The 17047-nt window shown below is 33.8% G+C and overlaps 2 protein-coding genes across 3 annotated transcripts in view; both read left to right on the top strand.

The window, feature by feature from the left end:
• The first annotated feature begins 10 nt into the window (after positions 1 to 10).
• Positions 11 to 874, top strand: LOC110026388. Its single transcript, XM_020727305.1, has one exon. It carries the CDS (start codon positions 61 to 63, stop codon positions 538 to 540), a length of 480 nt encoding a protein of 159 aa, XP_020582964.1. The 5' UTR covers positions 11 to 60; the 3' UTR covers positions 541 to 874.
• A 13367-nt stretch (positions 875 to 14241) lies between these two features.
• Positions 14242 to 17047, top strand: part of LOC110026370 (serine carboxypeptidase-like 12) — a 69880-nt gene continuing 67074 nt past the window's right edge. The window contains exons 1-5 of one of the 2 annotated variants that reach the window (XM_020727282.1): positions 14242 to 14319; positions 14892 to 15053; positions 15214 to 15359; positions 15940 to 16016; positions 16116 to 16238. In XM_020727282.1, the coding sequence (XP_020582941.1) occupies positions 14899 to 15053; positions 15214 to 15359; positions 15940 to 16016; positions 16116 to 16238 (501 nt within the window). In that variant the 5' untranslated portion in view covers positions 14242 to 14319; positions 14892 to 14898. Of the gene's footprint in view, positions 14320 to 14434; positions 14703 to 14891; positions 15054 to 15213; positions 15360 to 15939; positions 16017 to 16115; positions 16239 to 17047 lie in introns of those variants that run through there. The other variant, XM_020727281.1, reaches the window with a different exon arrangement.

Here is a 17047-nt window from a genome sequence, read left to right as displayed (position 1 = left end):
AAGCAATCATCCCAAACCAAACCAGAACTGCTGCTTCTTCTCGGTCCAATAATCCGAGCAATGAGCAAATCAGCCGGCGGCGCCACCGCGATTCAGCCGCCGATGGCAACGTCCCAGAAATCCGTTGCGAAGAAGAAAAGGAACAGCCTTAGCGGGTGCTTAAAAGCTCCGTTCCGTTTTCTTCGGCGCGCGAGGGATATGTATGTAAAGGGGCTGGGGGGCTGCGCCGGAGCGGGAGGTGGTGCGCGCGGCGGTGGTTTCACTGCCGGCGTGGTGGCGCTGATGCCGCGAGCGAGAAGCCGGAGTGCGTTCGGGCCTTCGAACCGGTTCAGTTCAAGCGATGATGATTTCAGTGATCTGGTCCGAGCTAGTTCCAAGGTAAGGGAGGCCGCGGCGGCGGTCGTGGTGACGAGGACTCAAAGTGCGCCGACTATTGAAAGGATAGAGGAGGTGGAGGAGGAGGAGGTTCTTGAGAGAAGTCAGAGCTGCGCGGTGCAGCCGGCGGCGGCGGCGGCTGGTGGGAGATTGATTCGCCGTTAAGGCATGGTGATGATTTGCAAGCAGAGCCCAACTGTTATGGGTGAAGTCCGCTTTTATATATATATATTTCAGCTCTTGGATTTAAGGCCCCATATAGTCGATCTTTCATGTCGTCTCCTTCTTCATTTTTGTCTCTCACTGCAAATCTAGACTCGCTGATTATACATACCTTACCATTAAATATCACCCGGCCGGCTTAACTCTGCTTATGAAACTTCAATCCAGAAGGGATTTTTAAGATTGTATTCAGCCGGGGAATCACATAATTAACCTGGCGTGGCATTAAAAATGTCATTTTGACTAGATGCATGGATTAGATCGATTATAATTTTGGGTGGGTAATATTAATGTTTATTTTTGATAATGTATGTTAAGGAAAATTTATCCATCCATGGTGCCTTGATATCTAAAAAGAATTTGAATATTTAAATTAGCAGTTCTGAACCTGTTCCAAATGGTTTGGTATTGCAAGATAAATTCCCGCAGTATCTGGAAGATCTACTTATGTGTTCAACTATGCCTAAATCAAATACTTTGAAGCATAGTTAAAATTTTCTTGAGATTATTTACATGGTTAAATGAAGGTAAAATTTTGTGTTTTTATAGTTGCAACAAGCACATGGATTAAATGATTATGATATCATTAGCTTTGATAATCCGATTCAAAATTGATTTAGATATTAAGGTTGCGAATATGTTTATATGATAATCAAGGGCGTCCTAAAAGGATTAAATAGAAAGTAAGCAGTGTGATCAGTTCAAATCTTAAATTTAGAGGTAAAATTAAATTTGGGAGGTTGTACATTTAGTAAAATTATTGTGTCCGCCCACCGCACGTAGAGATGTGTGCGGTGGACCAATAAAAATTCCTCATTTATCAAAAAGTGTATGTCAGTGAGCCCATTTTTAAATTTTTTTTAAATTTTTTTTTTTTTCATTGGAGCCGTCCGCACGCAATAATCTCTCGTACATTTAGGCCATGTATGGAAATGAGTTGAAATTTTGGATTTTGATCGAGCATAAAGGAGAATTTAATTTTGGGATAAATGGTTATTTGGGAAAGTGGAATTTTGCTCTAGGCATGAAAGATATTAATGCTTTAAACCAAGCAAAGAAGTAGCCAGAATTTTGTATCAATTTAAACAACTATTTTATGAAATTTTATTTATTTTACTAATATTTCATCTCTTTTATGTACTTTATATTATTATATATATGCATGGATCAACATGTACCAAAAAGATTATTAATAAATGAAATGATTTGAGTTTGGATTGCCCTTGAATAGCTTTACCGATACATATGACTTGGCTGCCCTCTTCTTTAAGGAATTAGGTGGTTACCCAATAAAATAATAGTTAGAACTTGCTTGAACACTTTAACCATCATGGTAATATCCCTCATCCATTTACTTTCATCTAATTCACATTTAGGATGTATTCATACTCAATCAAAATGATCTAATGGAGACATGAACATTAGACTCAGATGTTTATTTTCATTTTATAACTAATAAATATCTAATGGTGAATTTCTATAAAGATAATTGTGATAAATTATGTCTTATAAATTAATGACGAGATCTTGAATATAATGTGCATTGAATATGTGATAATAATAATAATAATGATAAAATACAACACTTTTGAATAAAGTCTTAAGAACAAGTTTTATCTCTATTACGTACTTAGCAATAGAAGAATGTCTCACCATTTAAATGATGATACTTAAAAATGTTATAATGGAGCCGTGGCAATTGTTTAGGCAAAAAAACATACATTCTTTACACTAACTTCAATATTGAAATGATAGAATTAACCACTAATATAAAGATAAATTCAAATATATAACATCTAATTAAGGCTAGACCATATAAATAAGAAATGCTTATCGGTTTTCCACTTTAGAGGTAAAGTTAAAGTTTAAAATCGATTAATCCACCTTTGTTGATGACTATATTTTAGTAAAATAAAAGAGGGCCAGTTTCTTAAAGATCACAAGAGAGCTCAAACATGGAGGGCTAGAACTAGCACATATAAATGTATGGAAACCATCTCACATTGCTTCTTTAGGAGGAACATTGCACTACATCACCTTCTTTGATAAAAGTACGAAGAAAATATGCCTTTATTTCATTAAAAATAAATATAAGATGTTTATTGCTTTGATGATTTAGAAGATCTTGGTGGAAATTGAAATAGAGACAAAGTTAAATGTCTAAGATTATATAATGATGGAGGGTATGATTTTATAGAATTCAAAAAACAAATGCACTAACATAAAATTTATATGGAGAGAAAAATCCTAAGAACTCAAAAACGAGATGAGGTAGCTAAGAAAATAAATACAATTCTTAATTTAATTATAAGGAGCGAGTGATTAAATCATATCGTTTAAAAGCTTTTTTGGTAGACATAATAAAGGCATTATTTTTGATCGATAGAAGACCATCAATTTCACTCTACCTTGGACTTCATGAACAAATATCAATAGGAAAAGAGGTGAACTCGTCATATCTAAAAATTTTAAATTATTAACTTTTTATTTATCATGATTATTAGATAATAACAAACCAAAACTGTTGTGAAAATTAGCGGAATAAAACAGGAATCGACACAAACTAGAAGAAGAACACAGATATTTTATATTTAACGAGGTTCGGCAAAGAATTGCCTACGTCCTTATTTAACGAGGTTCGGCAATTCTGCAAAGAATTGCCTACGTCCTTGGGAGCGAGCGGCGGTTTCACTATTTCAGAGAAGTTACAAAACAACTCATAGGGTTACACATATATATAGACATATACAAACTCTCACATAAAATTACAATCACGCCCTCGCTCCTCCCAACCCCCTTTATTCCAAGAGACACTCCTTTTCACCAGGAGTCACACCTCTTCACCAAGAAACTCCAACTCCCTAGATATGAGCCATACCTAACAATTCTCCACCTTGGCGAATATCCAACACTTTAGGAGATATGCATCACCCGGTATATGTGCCTTCCAAACAAATCTCCACCTTAGTGAATATTTAGCTCCTTTAGGAGAAAATCTCCACCTTGCGAATATCAAATCCTTTAGGAGAAAAAAAAATCTCCACCTTACGAATATCCTGCCTCTTATGAGAAATATCTCATGGAGTTTCTTATACCAAAGTGGGTTGGGCAACCAAACCATCTAACCTAGCTTGGTCAAAGTTCGTGTTGCATTTTCACCATATGATTCAACAGAGCGATCTCCACCTGCAACTGTACTCCCTATCAGTTTATAGATGTTACCTACAGTGATCTTCCCTTTCATCACAGTCAGTGCACCCTTAACAATTCTGATGGTTTCCCTATCCTCATCTGCCTTAGGAATGAAACCATTTCTGTGTAGAGTGCCCAAGGAAATCAAATTCTTCTTCAACTCTAGAACATGCCTGACATCACATAATGTTCTAACAGTATCATCATAAATCGTAATTCCGACTTTACCAATAACAGCAATATTGCAACGTCTATTATCACCCAAATAGACTGAACCAGAATCAGATAACCTGTATGAAGTGAACCACTCTCTGTTAGGTGTTATGTGATAAGAACATTCTGAATCAAGAATCCATCCATTCTTTAACTGAGTTGTTGTAACTGAAAGCGCATCACCATCACTGTAATTTGTAATGTCACTCTGCACCATATTCACAGCCCTGGAAGATACATCTAGCCTTTTTCTTGAGCATTGGACAATCTCTTTTCATATGTCTCTGTTCCTTGCACTTAAAGCAACAAATCTTCTTGCCTTTAGGCTTTGACCTGGAACTTTGCCTTCCAGAATTCTCCTTCTCCTCCTTACTTTCACGATCCTGATTACACTTAGCATATAAACAATTACCATGAGAGCTTTCCTCTGCATTCTACTTCTGCTGGTTGTGAGCCAACAATGCTGCAGTAATCTCATCAATTTTAATTATTTATTTCTCATATGTAAGAGTAGTCACCAGATGTTCATAAGAAGTAGGCAATAAACACAAAAGAATCATTGCTCAGTCTTCATCCTCAATATTCACATCAAGCCGTGTCAGATCCGTGATTATTTGATTGAAGACATTCAAGTGCTGAACCAGATCAGTGTCTGTCTGCATCTTCAGCCCATACAACATTTGCTTCAAATACAATTTATTCGTCAGAGATTTGGACATAAACTGAGATTCCAATTTCTTTCATACTTCTCCTGGAGATTTCAGATTCATAACATGATACATAATCTCATCTGCCAGCATAAACGTATGGTACCTGCCGCTCGAAGTTGTAACTCTTCCCAATCTTCATCTTCCATATTATCAGATTTCGTAACCCGCAAAGCCTTCAAAATTCGTTGTTGTGCCAACAAATCTTTTACCCTTGTTTGCCACAATCCGAAGTTCCCCGTTCCATCGAACTTCACTATCTCTAATTTTGCTTCAGACATTGCTATTTGAAATTTAATCATGCACCGTATTTTCCTGCCTTGCTTCGAAAAACAAAAGAAAATACTCCGCAAATAAATTCAAAGAAACCTGAAATTTTTCTTGTCAAATTCAACAATTATCCCGCAATTCTCCTGTGATTCGTGAATCATATTTTCTCACGAAGCACTTTTCCTGTTCGTACCAGTACCTCGGCCAATTGTTGTTTCCGCGAGCCACGAATCCCTTCGCACCTGTTCGAGGAATACCTCCACGAAACTTTTGTTCACGAAATAATCGTGCCTGCTCGCCTCCTGCACCCTGCCGAACTCCACCTGTCGCAAAATCTCCTGCGACGAACCAGCGAATTTAACTGGTCGAATTCCTCAGATTTTTTGCAGAACAAGGCTCCTGTTCGCGGTTGACAGCCTCTGTTTTCCACGGATTGTTGAACTTGCCGAACTCCTCTGTTTCCTGAAACTGCACGACGGTTCAGGAAACCTTGCGTGCCTGTTTGTCCTTCGCGACTCCCTGAATCGTGATCCTATTGCAGCCCCTTGCGGTTCCCGTAACTGCCTCGAGATGCTCCACGCGAATGCCGCAAACTCGAATCTCGCGATTGTGAACCCCGCGAACCCTTTTGCTCCGCGCGATTCCTTCCTTCGCAGCAGTGCAAAGCTTTTCTTCTCTGGTTGCGGCGACTCGCCAGGCCTAGTCGCGGATCGTCGCTGCTTCTCCCGTGATTCGCAAGCACCGAAAACCCTCGTCGTCAAAGCCCGTCCGCGACACTCTTCTTTCTGAACGAACTGTTGTTCGCACTCCTCTCGCCGGCTCTTTCGCAGAACTGCTGAACAAGGCTTCCCAACTGCACGATCTTCCTCCGCGAATCTCCTCTGGCTCGAACTCCGCCAAACTCCTGTGGCGATCATTCCTGTGGCGATCCCTATTCCTCTGCGTGAACTCGCGAACTCGTATATCGCACAAAGAACTGCCGTAGTTCTTCTTCCTCTGGTTGAAATCACCGAAGCCAGAAAAATTGCAAAGCGCAAACTCCGAAATGTCGTGAAACAGTTCGCAATTCCTTCGCCTTCGCCTCCGTCTGGCCTCGAACTCCTTCTTTCTTCTTCCTGCGTTGATCTCCTCTTATTCTCTCGAAAGAGGCTCTGATACCAATTGTTGTGAAAATTAGCGGAATAAAACAGGAATCGACACAAACTAGAAGAAGAAAACAGAGATTAACGAGGTTCGGCAAAGAATTGCCTACGTCCTCGGGAGCGAGCGGCGGTTTCACTATTTCAGAGAAGTTATAATATATCCCATAGGGTTACACATCTATATAAACATATACAAACCCTCAGATAAAATTACAATCACGTCATCGCTCCTCCCAACCCCCTTTATTCTAAGAGACACTCCTTTTCACCAGGAGTCACACCTCTTCACCAAGAAACTCCAACTCCCTAGATATGAGCCATACCTAATACCTGTTGAGTGTTATTTTATTTGACATGATGGTGGTGAGTTTAGATATAGATTTTGGTTTAATAAAGGTAATAAAATTATTAGAAGTAGGAATGTTAGTGTTAATGAGTTTGCATTGAATAAAGATAAGTCAAGCACCTCTATAAAGACATCTCAACTACAGAACAAGTTGAACAAGAGCGAATACCTGTGCCAAAGCAAACATAAGAACTTAGGAGATGTTGAGACTTTTACTTTGGTGACTTAAGTCAGATAGTCACAAAGAACATGCAATACAACTAATTATTATCCTACTTTGTTTATTTCTTAGTTTTTATTAATGAAAGAGAGCTCGAGTGCTATAATAAAATTATACAATTATAAGAATTTACTAAGCAGGAGCTTACTATGAAAGAAGAGATGTTATCACTTCATAAGAACAACACGTAGATGATGACCAAGCTATATAAATACATGAATATATTTGCAAAATAAATGGTCATATAAAGTGACAAAAGAACATATCAGAACCAAAATGTGTAATTCAATGCTTCATAAAGAAATTATAAACATTAAAAAATATTTTCTTCTATGCAAGTACTAATGATCACTCACCTAATCTTGAACATTGTAATGCCAAAAGTCTTTCATCTTGAATACATAAATGTAAGAGTAGCTGGTTTTCAAGGTTATTTTGTGAAAAATATAAACATTTTACAACTAAAATTCTTGTTTAAAAGAAAAAATGAAAGTTGTATTTGTAAGTTAAATAAAAATCTTTACCATTGAAAATCAAGCATCCTATTTAAGGGTTCATGAATAAGATAAATTTCACCAATATAACGTGAACACTTGCTATATTAAAGAAATAAAAATTATTACATTATCATATTATTATATATGGATGCACATATCGATATTAGAGATATTAAAATCATTAATGATTTGATTAAATTTTCAATATAGTTTGATATAGAGGATTTTGAAGAAACATAGAAGTTTTGAGATGTTAATGGATTGCAATAAGGCTAAAGTACTTCTCTAAATTGTCACTTCATATTATCTAGGGGACATGACAAAAATTGAAGAAGAAAAAGTGCACATATCAAAAGTTCCTCACGATTAGTTGTTTTATCTTTTGTATGCAATGACTTGCATAATACTAGACATTATATAAGTTGTTGGAGCACATGTCAAATCCAAAAAAAATATTGATAAGTTGTTTTAATAATTATCATACTACTTAAAAGATATGATTACCTATTCCTTGAGGTTTGAAATGATTTAAAATTATAGGTTTATGTTGATTTAAATCATTGAAGAGATATAAACACCAAAAAATTCCATTGGGTACACCCATATATTGAATGACACTACTATGTGTTGATTGCCATAACTTCAAATGGTAATTGCTCTATTAACTATGAAAAAAAAATATTACCAACTAATGAAACTATTATGAAAATGATTTAGCAATAGATTTTTTTTGTTATGATAATTAAAGTGATTTAAAATGATGTCACTCATTGTTGTGAATATAAAAATGCTATTTTTTAAACAAAAATTAATCATTTTTATTCACAGACAAAGTACATACAACTCAAACATTATTATGCATGAATTTGTTGAAGTTAATGATCTACAATTTAACAAAACTAAGCATACAATTTTACTTATATGCTCAAAAAAATGTATACCAATTAAAATTTTGAGGTCTTACAAATTCACAATTAGCCTCCACTAATGTTGACATGGAAATGTCAAACATGAAAATATTCAAGTGCAATCACTAAGTTAGTAAATTAATGATTTAGACTCCAAGTAAAAGATGGTTATGTATGTAGTAAATTTTTTCCTTAAAAGTGACTACTAAAGTCTTAAATGACACTTGATCATTATTATAGCACTATAAACTCATATAATCTTCACTTGATGTATCCCAAAGCAAAATAGGGGACGAAGAATGAAGAGAAAAGAGAATGGAAGAGATGAAGAGTTCTTACAATGACTATGAGAAGACAAAAGGAGAAGTACCATCAATATTTTGTTCTCCGGGTCTAGCCATTTTTCATGATAGATGATTGTGCCTATTTGTAGACTAACATGGACACAGTGATGTCCCTATCCTTATTCATATGACACATACTATTTTTCTTTGTACCTCTTTTAAGGCTTAATGAAATATTTGATTGAATGTTGATGAGTTTAATGAAATCATATAAATTTACTCTTCGTTAGAGATTGTTTATGTTTATTTTTATTATTTATGTAAAATTTTATCATTATCCTAAAAGCATTAACCTTCGTTTGATGTTCAATGATAACTTTCTAATACCCATCTTTTTAATTGAAATATCTCCCCTCATATTGTGAATACTATCACTTCTAAGGTTTCATGTTAAGTCATCCTTCAGCGTCCATGAATGACAAATTAATTTTAGAAAGGGGCCCAGAGATCATAACAATAAGAAATACAAAAAAAAAAAAAATTACGTATAATGATTAATGTTGTGGTTCACATTTATTGACATAAGAAATACAAAAAAAAAAAAAAAAAATTATGTATAATGATTAATGTTGTGGTTCACATTTATTGACAGTTAATTTGAGGATAGTAGAGATAATGAATCCAAAAAAGGTTGGAGTTGAGTTGTTATGAATCTCAAAACATGTCATCATGTCAATTAACCCCCATTTTTTTATTGTATTGGTTGATGAATAACTCGACAATACTTCAAAGAACATAAACTGATAACCTATTTCCCTTTTAGTGTGGTACTTTAACCCATAACTAAAATTCTCCCAAATGTCGTAAGGAGTCCAGTGGGCTTTTGCAATAAGCCGACAATATGGGCCTTTGGTTTGTGCAGGCAACCTCGACTATTCAAATACATAAATAAATAAACTTAAAACGAAGTGGAATGAATACCATAAAATATAAGAGAATAAAGAAAATTTGAACGATTCTCAGTTCAAACCTCTACATTTACGCTCTTTATAACTTGGCAGAATCGAAGGAGATAATTTTTCTTAATAAAAATTAATAATTGAAAATATTTTTTATCTATTTTAATTGACTCCTTGAGGATAAATTAAGCAATAATTTTATATTTTTCGGCTGATAAAAAAATTTATAATTTTTTCCAGAATTTTGTTTCAGGAATTTATTAAGATTCAAAATAAAATTAATGGTCCGGTCATATTTCCAGATAAGCGTTATGGCATAACTTGTATTTAATTATGGTGTTACCACGGAACTAACATTCCAACGGACAGCCCCCACCCCCACAAATTTTTGTGGTTGTTATGTTGTTTATTTAAGAAGAGTTCAATATGCATACATTGTGTGCAGAATTATTTGGGCGATAGAGGCATATTAATAAACTTCAGAGGATTTTACGAGAGAAATTTATAAAGGAAAAATCATGAGTCTAGCTCGATTAAAATGATTTCATTGTTTAGATATATATATATATATATATATATATATATTGTAAGTTTTTGTCTTTCATTGTATAACAAAAAATAATATTATATAAATGAGACGAGTTGATTTTAATTTTATTAGATGAGTGTCAGTGGTCTAGCGATAATGCAATGGTGATGGTCTAGCAATGATGGATCGATGATGAAAACTGCTATGTTGGTCGTGCAGCGTGGTCCAACGACGACATCTACACGTATTTGGTGACAATGATTGATTGATTACGGGGCAATAAGTTAGTCACCCAAAATAACAAGTTAAGAAATAATTCTTTTTCTTTCATTTACTTGAAATACTTCATCGTTCAATATTTTCAAAATTTTAAATTTAGATAAATTCCTACTTCCATTACATCTCAGGTGAGCTTTTCATTCCTTTTTTTTTTGGTATCAAAATGATTATTTTTTTGAAATATGTGATAAGTAATAGCCAAGGTTGATGACCCATAAAAGAGAGCTTACTACACTGGTACAATCATAACAATTTAGTATTTCCAACACAATAATGACATGCAAAATTTCCTTCTATACTTGAAACACCACCAACAAATTTTCATCATCCAGCATGAATCTAGAGGCATAATACAAATCTCGATATAATCTTTTAAACAATAAGTATTCAAACTTCAATTAGGAGTCATCCAAAGCATCAATTTCAACTAATTTAAAGTCAAACTGACCGGTTCGACAAGACAGACTCAATGATATCAAAATTAGTCAAATCCAAGTCATATCAACCTCAGATCAAGTCATTAAACAACTCTTAGAAGTTTTTTTGACTCATTTGGAAGGTCAAACGGATGTTGAATCCGGTGAGTTCATAGTCAAACCAACCTTCTCGACAAAACGAATTGAAGAAGCCCAAAATTGATCAATTTCAACATTCTTTAAAGCACTTAAATGTCCATCAAACGTTGTTTGATTGAACGAAGCTTTCTAGACCGTACGATTAATGTGGTTTATATTTCTGCATTAATTACATCTAGAATACTATAAATAGAACCCCAACCCTCTCATGAATGGGGGAGGTTTGAAACTTGAGAGAGAACTTGAAGCTTTGAGAAGGAGCTGAAGTCCAGCAACATCCTTGTTATCACCGCCGACCATGTCAACCACCGCCGACCATCATCAACCACCGCCAAACATCGTCGACCACAGCCGCTGTCGCCAACACCTGTTGATCTCTGTCGACCACTTCAATTATCATTTACAACCACCGACCGTCGTCCTACACTACCGTCTCTGTTAACCACCACTGATCATCATCGACCGTCGTTGACTTTCATCAATCAACTCCAATCATCGTCAACCACCAATGACCGAAAACATTCAGTTGACGTTGTAACTCAAAAGATCTCGACTTTCACTAGTATAAACATTTCAAACAAAATAAGTGTAATATAAATGATTAGCTTGTGAAACACTTACAACAAGGAAATAATTTTATTCCCGCATCTTCTAATAACTTCTTGAAACTTTGATATCACTTGACGAATGTAGATAAGATTTTTCACAATTAATAGCTAGATTAATTTAAATATTTTTGGAGATAAAAGTGTCGCTTATTATCCTTCTATATAATTCATGGTTGATTATTCTGCTGGATTTGTGATTGTTGAATATCATATATATATATATATATATATATATATATTTCACATTATGCACCCTCACTATAGTGTTATACACTTCCACATGTAACTTCTATATGAGATAACAAGAAAATTTTTTTTGAGATTAAATGGTCTTTGACATCTTTCAATGTCTAGAAAAATCTATTAATGCAATTCCTACATAGACATAAAACTTTATCCTTCTCGTAAACTCTTAAAAATTTTCTATACTCTTCTTATCTACTTACAAGATGTAGGTGCTTAAATTCAATTTATTTCCATTATAAGAGAAGATAAAGTTCAAAGTCACTATCAATATGAAGGATATAGAAAAAGAGTTCCTTGATATGTGTAATAGAATAATATATAAATTTTATCAATAATGTCTTATATTATTTATGATTTATTAGTTAAATAAAATTTGATTAACTATAGCCTATTTAATTATATATTTAATAATAGGATATTATAATTTAATATCAATATGCTATACATATAATTTAACTAAATTTCTTCGAATATCTTTATTTCAAAGAAATTGTTTGTTTGTGGGAAAAAAAACATGCAACTTATTTAACTAAAAATATAACCAATAATCGTAACTATAAGAAGCTAGAAATAATTATGAAAATTCAAGCTAAGTCATTCTCTCTCATTACTCCATTAAGAGAAAATCCTTTCTCTTGCACATTCTAATCTCTTCAATATCAGTTATATGCAGATCAACAGAGTAAGACAAGTTCAATTAAAATTAAAAATCATAATAAGTAAATATAATATAAATAAGTGTTAATTCAACATCAATAAAAGAGATATCATGATTAAAGATTAGTTCAAGATAATTAATAAATTATCAACAATGAAACATGATAAATACGGGTGAATCAATGCTTAACTTGCATAATATGAATGAGAATTTAGGCATAAGAAAATCCCATAACAATAACACACCCGTGCACACATGCACAATATGTGAGTGAGCATTTAGACATAAGAAATCCCATAACACCAACACACACACATACACACACAGATAATATGCTAGGAATTATGTAGTATTCTAACTTCTATGCGTCATGCATAATTAAAGCATTATAAGAGAGAATGACAAAATCTAACTCTATATGCATAGGTAACGACTTAATAGAAATTAACTAGTGGATAGTTGCAAAGACTATAGAATGACATTCGAATGTGGGTATGAGAGATCGTGCAATATACTTTAATTATTGAAATTTAAAATTGGAGAGCAAATTCCCCAAGTGATTTGATTATTTAAAGAACGTATAAAACTTTAAAGTCACAACCTTTTACCTTAATCCTTTGTCATAATTTTCTCCCTTTCTCTCCTCACTTGAATGATCAGTAAGGGAAAATAGGATAGCATACTTTAAGATGTTAAGGATAAGGACAAAACAATCATTTACCAAATTCACCCTTAATACCCAAATCAATTTATGAAAACAAATGCATAAAAAAACACAAGAAGTAGAGCACAAGAAATTGACTCACATTCTATCTACAAAATCTGAACTATAGATATATATATATATATATATGGATGCATATATATTGTCTTTCACTAACAAAATACATACATAACTTTTTATCCGCATGTAGATTGAAATAAACTATCTATATTTATTTGCTAATATCTCTAAAATATGACCTTAAAATTATTATATTTTCCATCAAAGAAAATCCATCCATCCACTTAGCAAAATAATAACCATATATTGTCCATCATAAAATAATTAAAATTTTAGTTAGCCTTCCACAAAAAAAAATTCATCGCCCTAAAAAATCTCACACAAAAACAAAAAATTATGAAGAAATTCAAAGAATCATCTTGCTATTGTTATAAAAGCAAAGCAAAAAATGATTGCCATAGAAATGCCTAGGATTTGTGTCGGTGCATGGGACAAGGCTCAGTGTCGGGATTTTTTGTTGCGTGTGGACATCGAATGCAATTTTTGTGTCCGGTATTCGATCAGAAACGTCAAAAAATTTTGAGTGGGACTCACTCTAAAAAAATAAAAAATAAAAAATGTATTTTAGTGATCCTGATTGGACACTAGACGCAAATTTGTGTCGGTATCCATACGCAATAAAAGCTCCAGCGTCAGGGAGTTCGACAAGGGTCACAGGCGATGCATGGTCGACGAAGCGTCTGATCGGGCACTCAATTAAGCGTCCCAACGTCAGCGAGTGAAATCAACTAGGGTTAGGGCCTGCCCAACAAGAGCAAACTAAACATAAACACTTGAATCATCAAAGATTGGAGTGGTACAAATGTAAAAAAATTAAAGATTAGGTCTTTGATATGTATATATATAGGAATTCGGTGGTATGTATGTAAATGCTCGTTCATAATTAGCTGACTGATGTGCTTGCTTTTCATGCAGGTTAAGTACCATGTAGAACTTCAGCACGAAACCTGTTATCTCCCCGGATCTATCTTTTACATGTGCTTACCTTCCTATTTGCTTCATTAGATTGATTGTGACATTCACTTTCGCTGATCAGTACAGTGAAAAGGTCCTTTTTCGATGTTTAGCTGTCCTTTTTAATGAAAAAATTAAAAGGGATTTAAAGGTTTAAGCTTAATTAGACTTAAATTGTAGGCAGGAATGATTTTCCTATGCATGACTCTTGATCATTAAAAGTAGCTAGCTATTACTACCATTTGGATCTCACACGCTTTTATCAAGGGCATATGTTGCTATAGTATTAGTGGAGATATAGGTATATCCGAACCCCTGAGAAAGAAATTTTGGGTGGGCTCTACAATGCAGGTACCATATATTTTCTCACTCTTCTCTATTACAAAGATTGGTTGATGAAAAGAATTGTAGTTTGCATAAATTCCTTTGTTACCATGAGCTTCAGGCTCCGGAACATTCTCCGGCCTATAATTCTATTCTCAATTTTTTCAATAGTTCAAGATAGGTAAAGTCCTACCAGTGGATCCTAAGAGGAGTTGATATATAGTAGTCCTAGGGTTGTTTAGGTACCTGCTAACCATTGATCAGTTTGGTAAATTGCTATAGAAGAATGGGTGTCTCCGTATCTTCTCCATTAAATGGGTACAACCTATCTTGTTTGAGGCAACTTGTACTTGTACACTACCTTTAGCCTTCATCTACTTGCATGGTTTGATTCATCTGCTTTATTACTGGTGATGGTTTCTTCTACCACAATTGTTTTGCTTGTTTATTTTGAGAAATAGATCGATAATGAGCCAATGAAAACATATATATATGAACTGTCGTGCTGATTATTAATTTGTCAATATTTCTTATCTTTAAATATATATCTATATAAACATATATATATGACGGCAAACTCATACATTTTGGTAATAAAGAGAAAAAATGTTCCCAAAGTACTACGTCAACTTATTTGGAGGTGCTGTATTTCTGATCTGTTTTCCAATCATCAATGAACGGCCTCCTTTAGCATTGGCAGCTGTAAACATTACTCATCTTCCAGGCTTCGAAGGTGCGCTTCCCTTCCATTTAGAAACTGGGTGAGCTCATTAATTTTTCATATTCCTTATGAATACTTAAATATTTTTGGACATTTTTAATTTGTTGATATATAACATGAATAAAAAGCTTATTATTTTAATTTAGAGTTGGTTTTTATGTATCGTATTGGTATTTGTATTTGCATGCGTGCGTGCGTAGGTATGTAAAAGTGGATGAGTTGAAGGGTGTGGAGCTGTTCTATTACTTCAGTGAGTCAGAGAGGAACCCTGCAGAGGATCCTGTTCTTCTGTGGCTCACAGGTGGGCCTGGCTGCTCTGCTTTCAGTGGTCTAGCCCTCGAAATTGGTCAGTTTCGTATAACTTTTTCTTATAACTATTACTACAGGATTCAGAATTTATCTTGTAATTTTCATGGAGTTCTTTAATAGGTTTAGGGAAACTTCTTGCATTTTGATGAGGTTTGGATACATCAAGAGCTCCTAATCTAATTTCTCTCCCATTTAGTCATCAGTAAATGTCAAAAAATCTTAGAAAAACTAATTATCATGCACTAAACTAAAATTATGTATTATCAAACGATTTAAGAAACTGTTTCTTTAATGCATGCAGCCGTGGTCGAATTTTTTGAAGGCGAGCCAAGTTTTCTCCTCCCTCTGCTAAGTGGTTCTGCTTAATATTATTTAACCGCTTTGTAATTCGTGGATGCATAAGTAAAACGGCAGCACATAGCCAGTATTTTATTAAATAAAAAAGAAATTTATAAAGATACCATAAAACTTTATGTATTTATATATTTAACACCTAAATTTTCATATTTATGTTAAAACACTATTTCGATGTCATGAATTATGTATATTGAAATAAACAGGGCCTTTAAAATTCAAGGTAGCACTATTTCGATGTCATGAATTATTGAAATAAACAGGGCCTTTAAAATTCAAGGTAGAGAAGTATGAGGGGAAATTGCCGAGCATGATTTATAATCCCAATTCCTGGACGAAGGTAGGCAATGTCTAGCTATAATAATTAGTTTACTCCATTAATACTGTTGAGTTATAAATACAAATATTTATTTATTTTTTCATGGGTTGCACCTTCAAGTTCTCAAGCGTAATCTTCTTGGACTCCCCGGTTGGGACTGGATTCTCCTTCTCCAATACCCCAGAGGGATGCATAACTGGTGACTTGTCTTGGTCCGAACATGCAACCATATTTCTCAGAAAGGTTGCACTTAATTACTTTCCGAACTTTGAACAAATATTCGGTCCTGATGCCAATTGCATCAAGACATCTAGTTAGCCGCACTAACCACCAAAAAAATTATTAATAGTAATAAAAGGAAAAAAAAATGAATATGACCTGGAAAACAGTGACCTCCCATGTTACGATTATTACGGCAACGATTTAGCATTTATTGTTCGAGTCAAGATTGGTAAAAATTGAAAATTTACGTGATTTGAGATTAAAAATAAAATTGATGGATAAAAAGTATAGCATTTAGAATTCTAAAGAGTAGAAAGATAAAATATGGTCCGAAAAAGATAACGTAAATAAGAATGTGTCAATGTGTCGATGGATAACCAACAGAATATCTATGTTATTTTATATTTCAACACTTCGGTAATTTTCAACATAATACATAAATATCAATATGGGAAAAATTGAAAATTTACGTGATTTGAGATTAAAAGTATAATTGATGGATAAAAAGAATTGCATTTAGAATTCTAAAGATAAGAAAGATAAAATATGATCTGAAAAAGATAACTTGAGTGAAACATGTGTCGATGTATAACCAACAGAATGTCTATGTTATTTTAGATTTCAACTGTTCGACAATTTTCAACATAATACATAAATACAAAGATGAGAAAAATTGAAAATTCACGTGATTTGGGATTTAAAATATAATTGATGGATAAAAAGAATTGCATTTAGAATTTACGTGATTTGGGATTTATGGATAAAAAGAATTGCATTTAGAATTCTAAAGAGGAAAAATATAAAATATGGTCTGAAAAAGATAACGTGAA

This window comes from Phalaenopsis equestris, unplaced genomic scaffold (genome assembly GCF_001263595.1).
Source record: "Phalaenopsis equestris unplaced genomic scaffold, ASM126359v1 Scaffold000369, whole genome shotgun sequence".
Taxonomy (NCBI): domain Eukaryota; kingdom Viridiplantae; phylum Streptophyta; class Magnoliopsida; order Asparagales; family Orchidaceae; genus Phalaenopsis; species Phalaenopsis equestris.
The sequence above is the reverse complement of the archived record's forward strand: the minus strand, read 5'-3'. Positions and strand labels throughout refer to the sequence as shown.

Bases quoted from the DNA above. Each gene is read 5' to 3' on its own strand.
- LOC110026388 (XM_020727305.1), top strand. From the start codon at position 61: ATGAGCAAATCAGCCGGCGGCGCCACCGCGATTCAGCCGCCGATGGCA.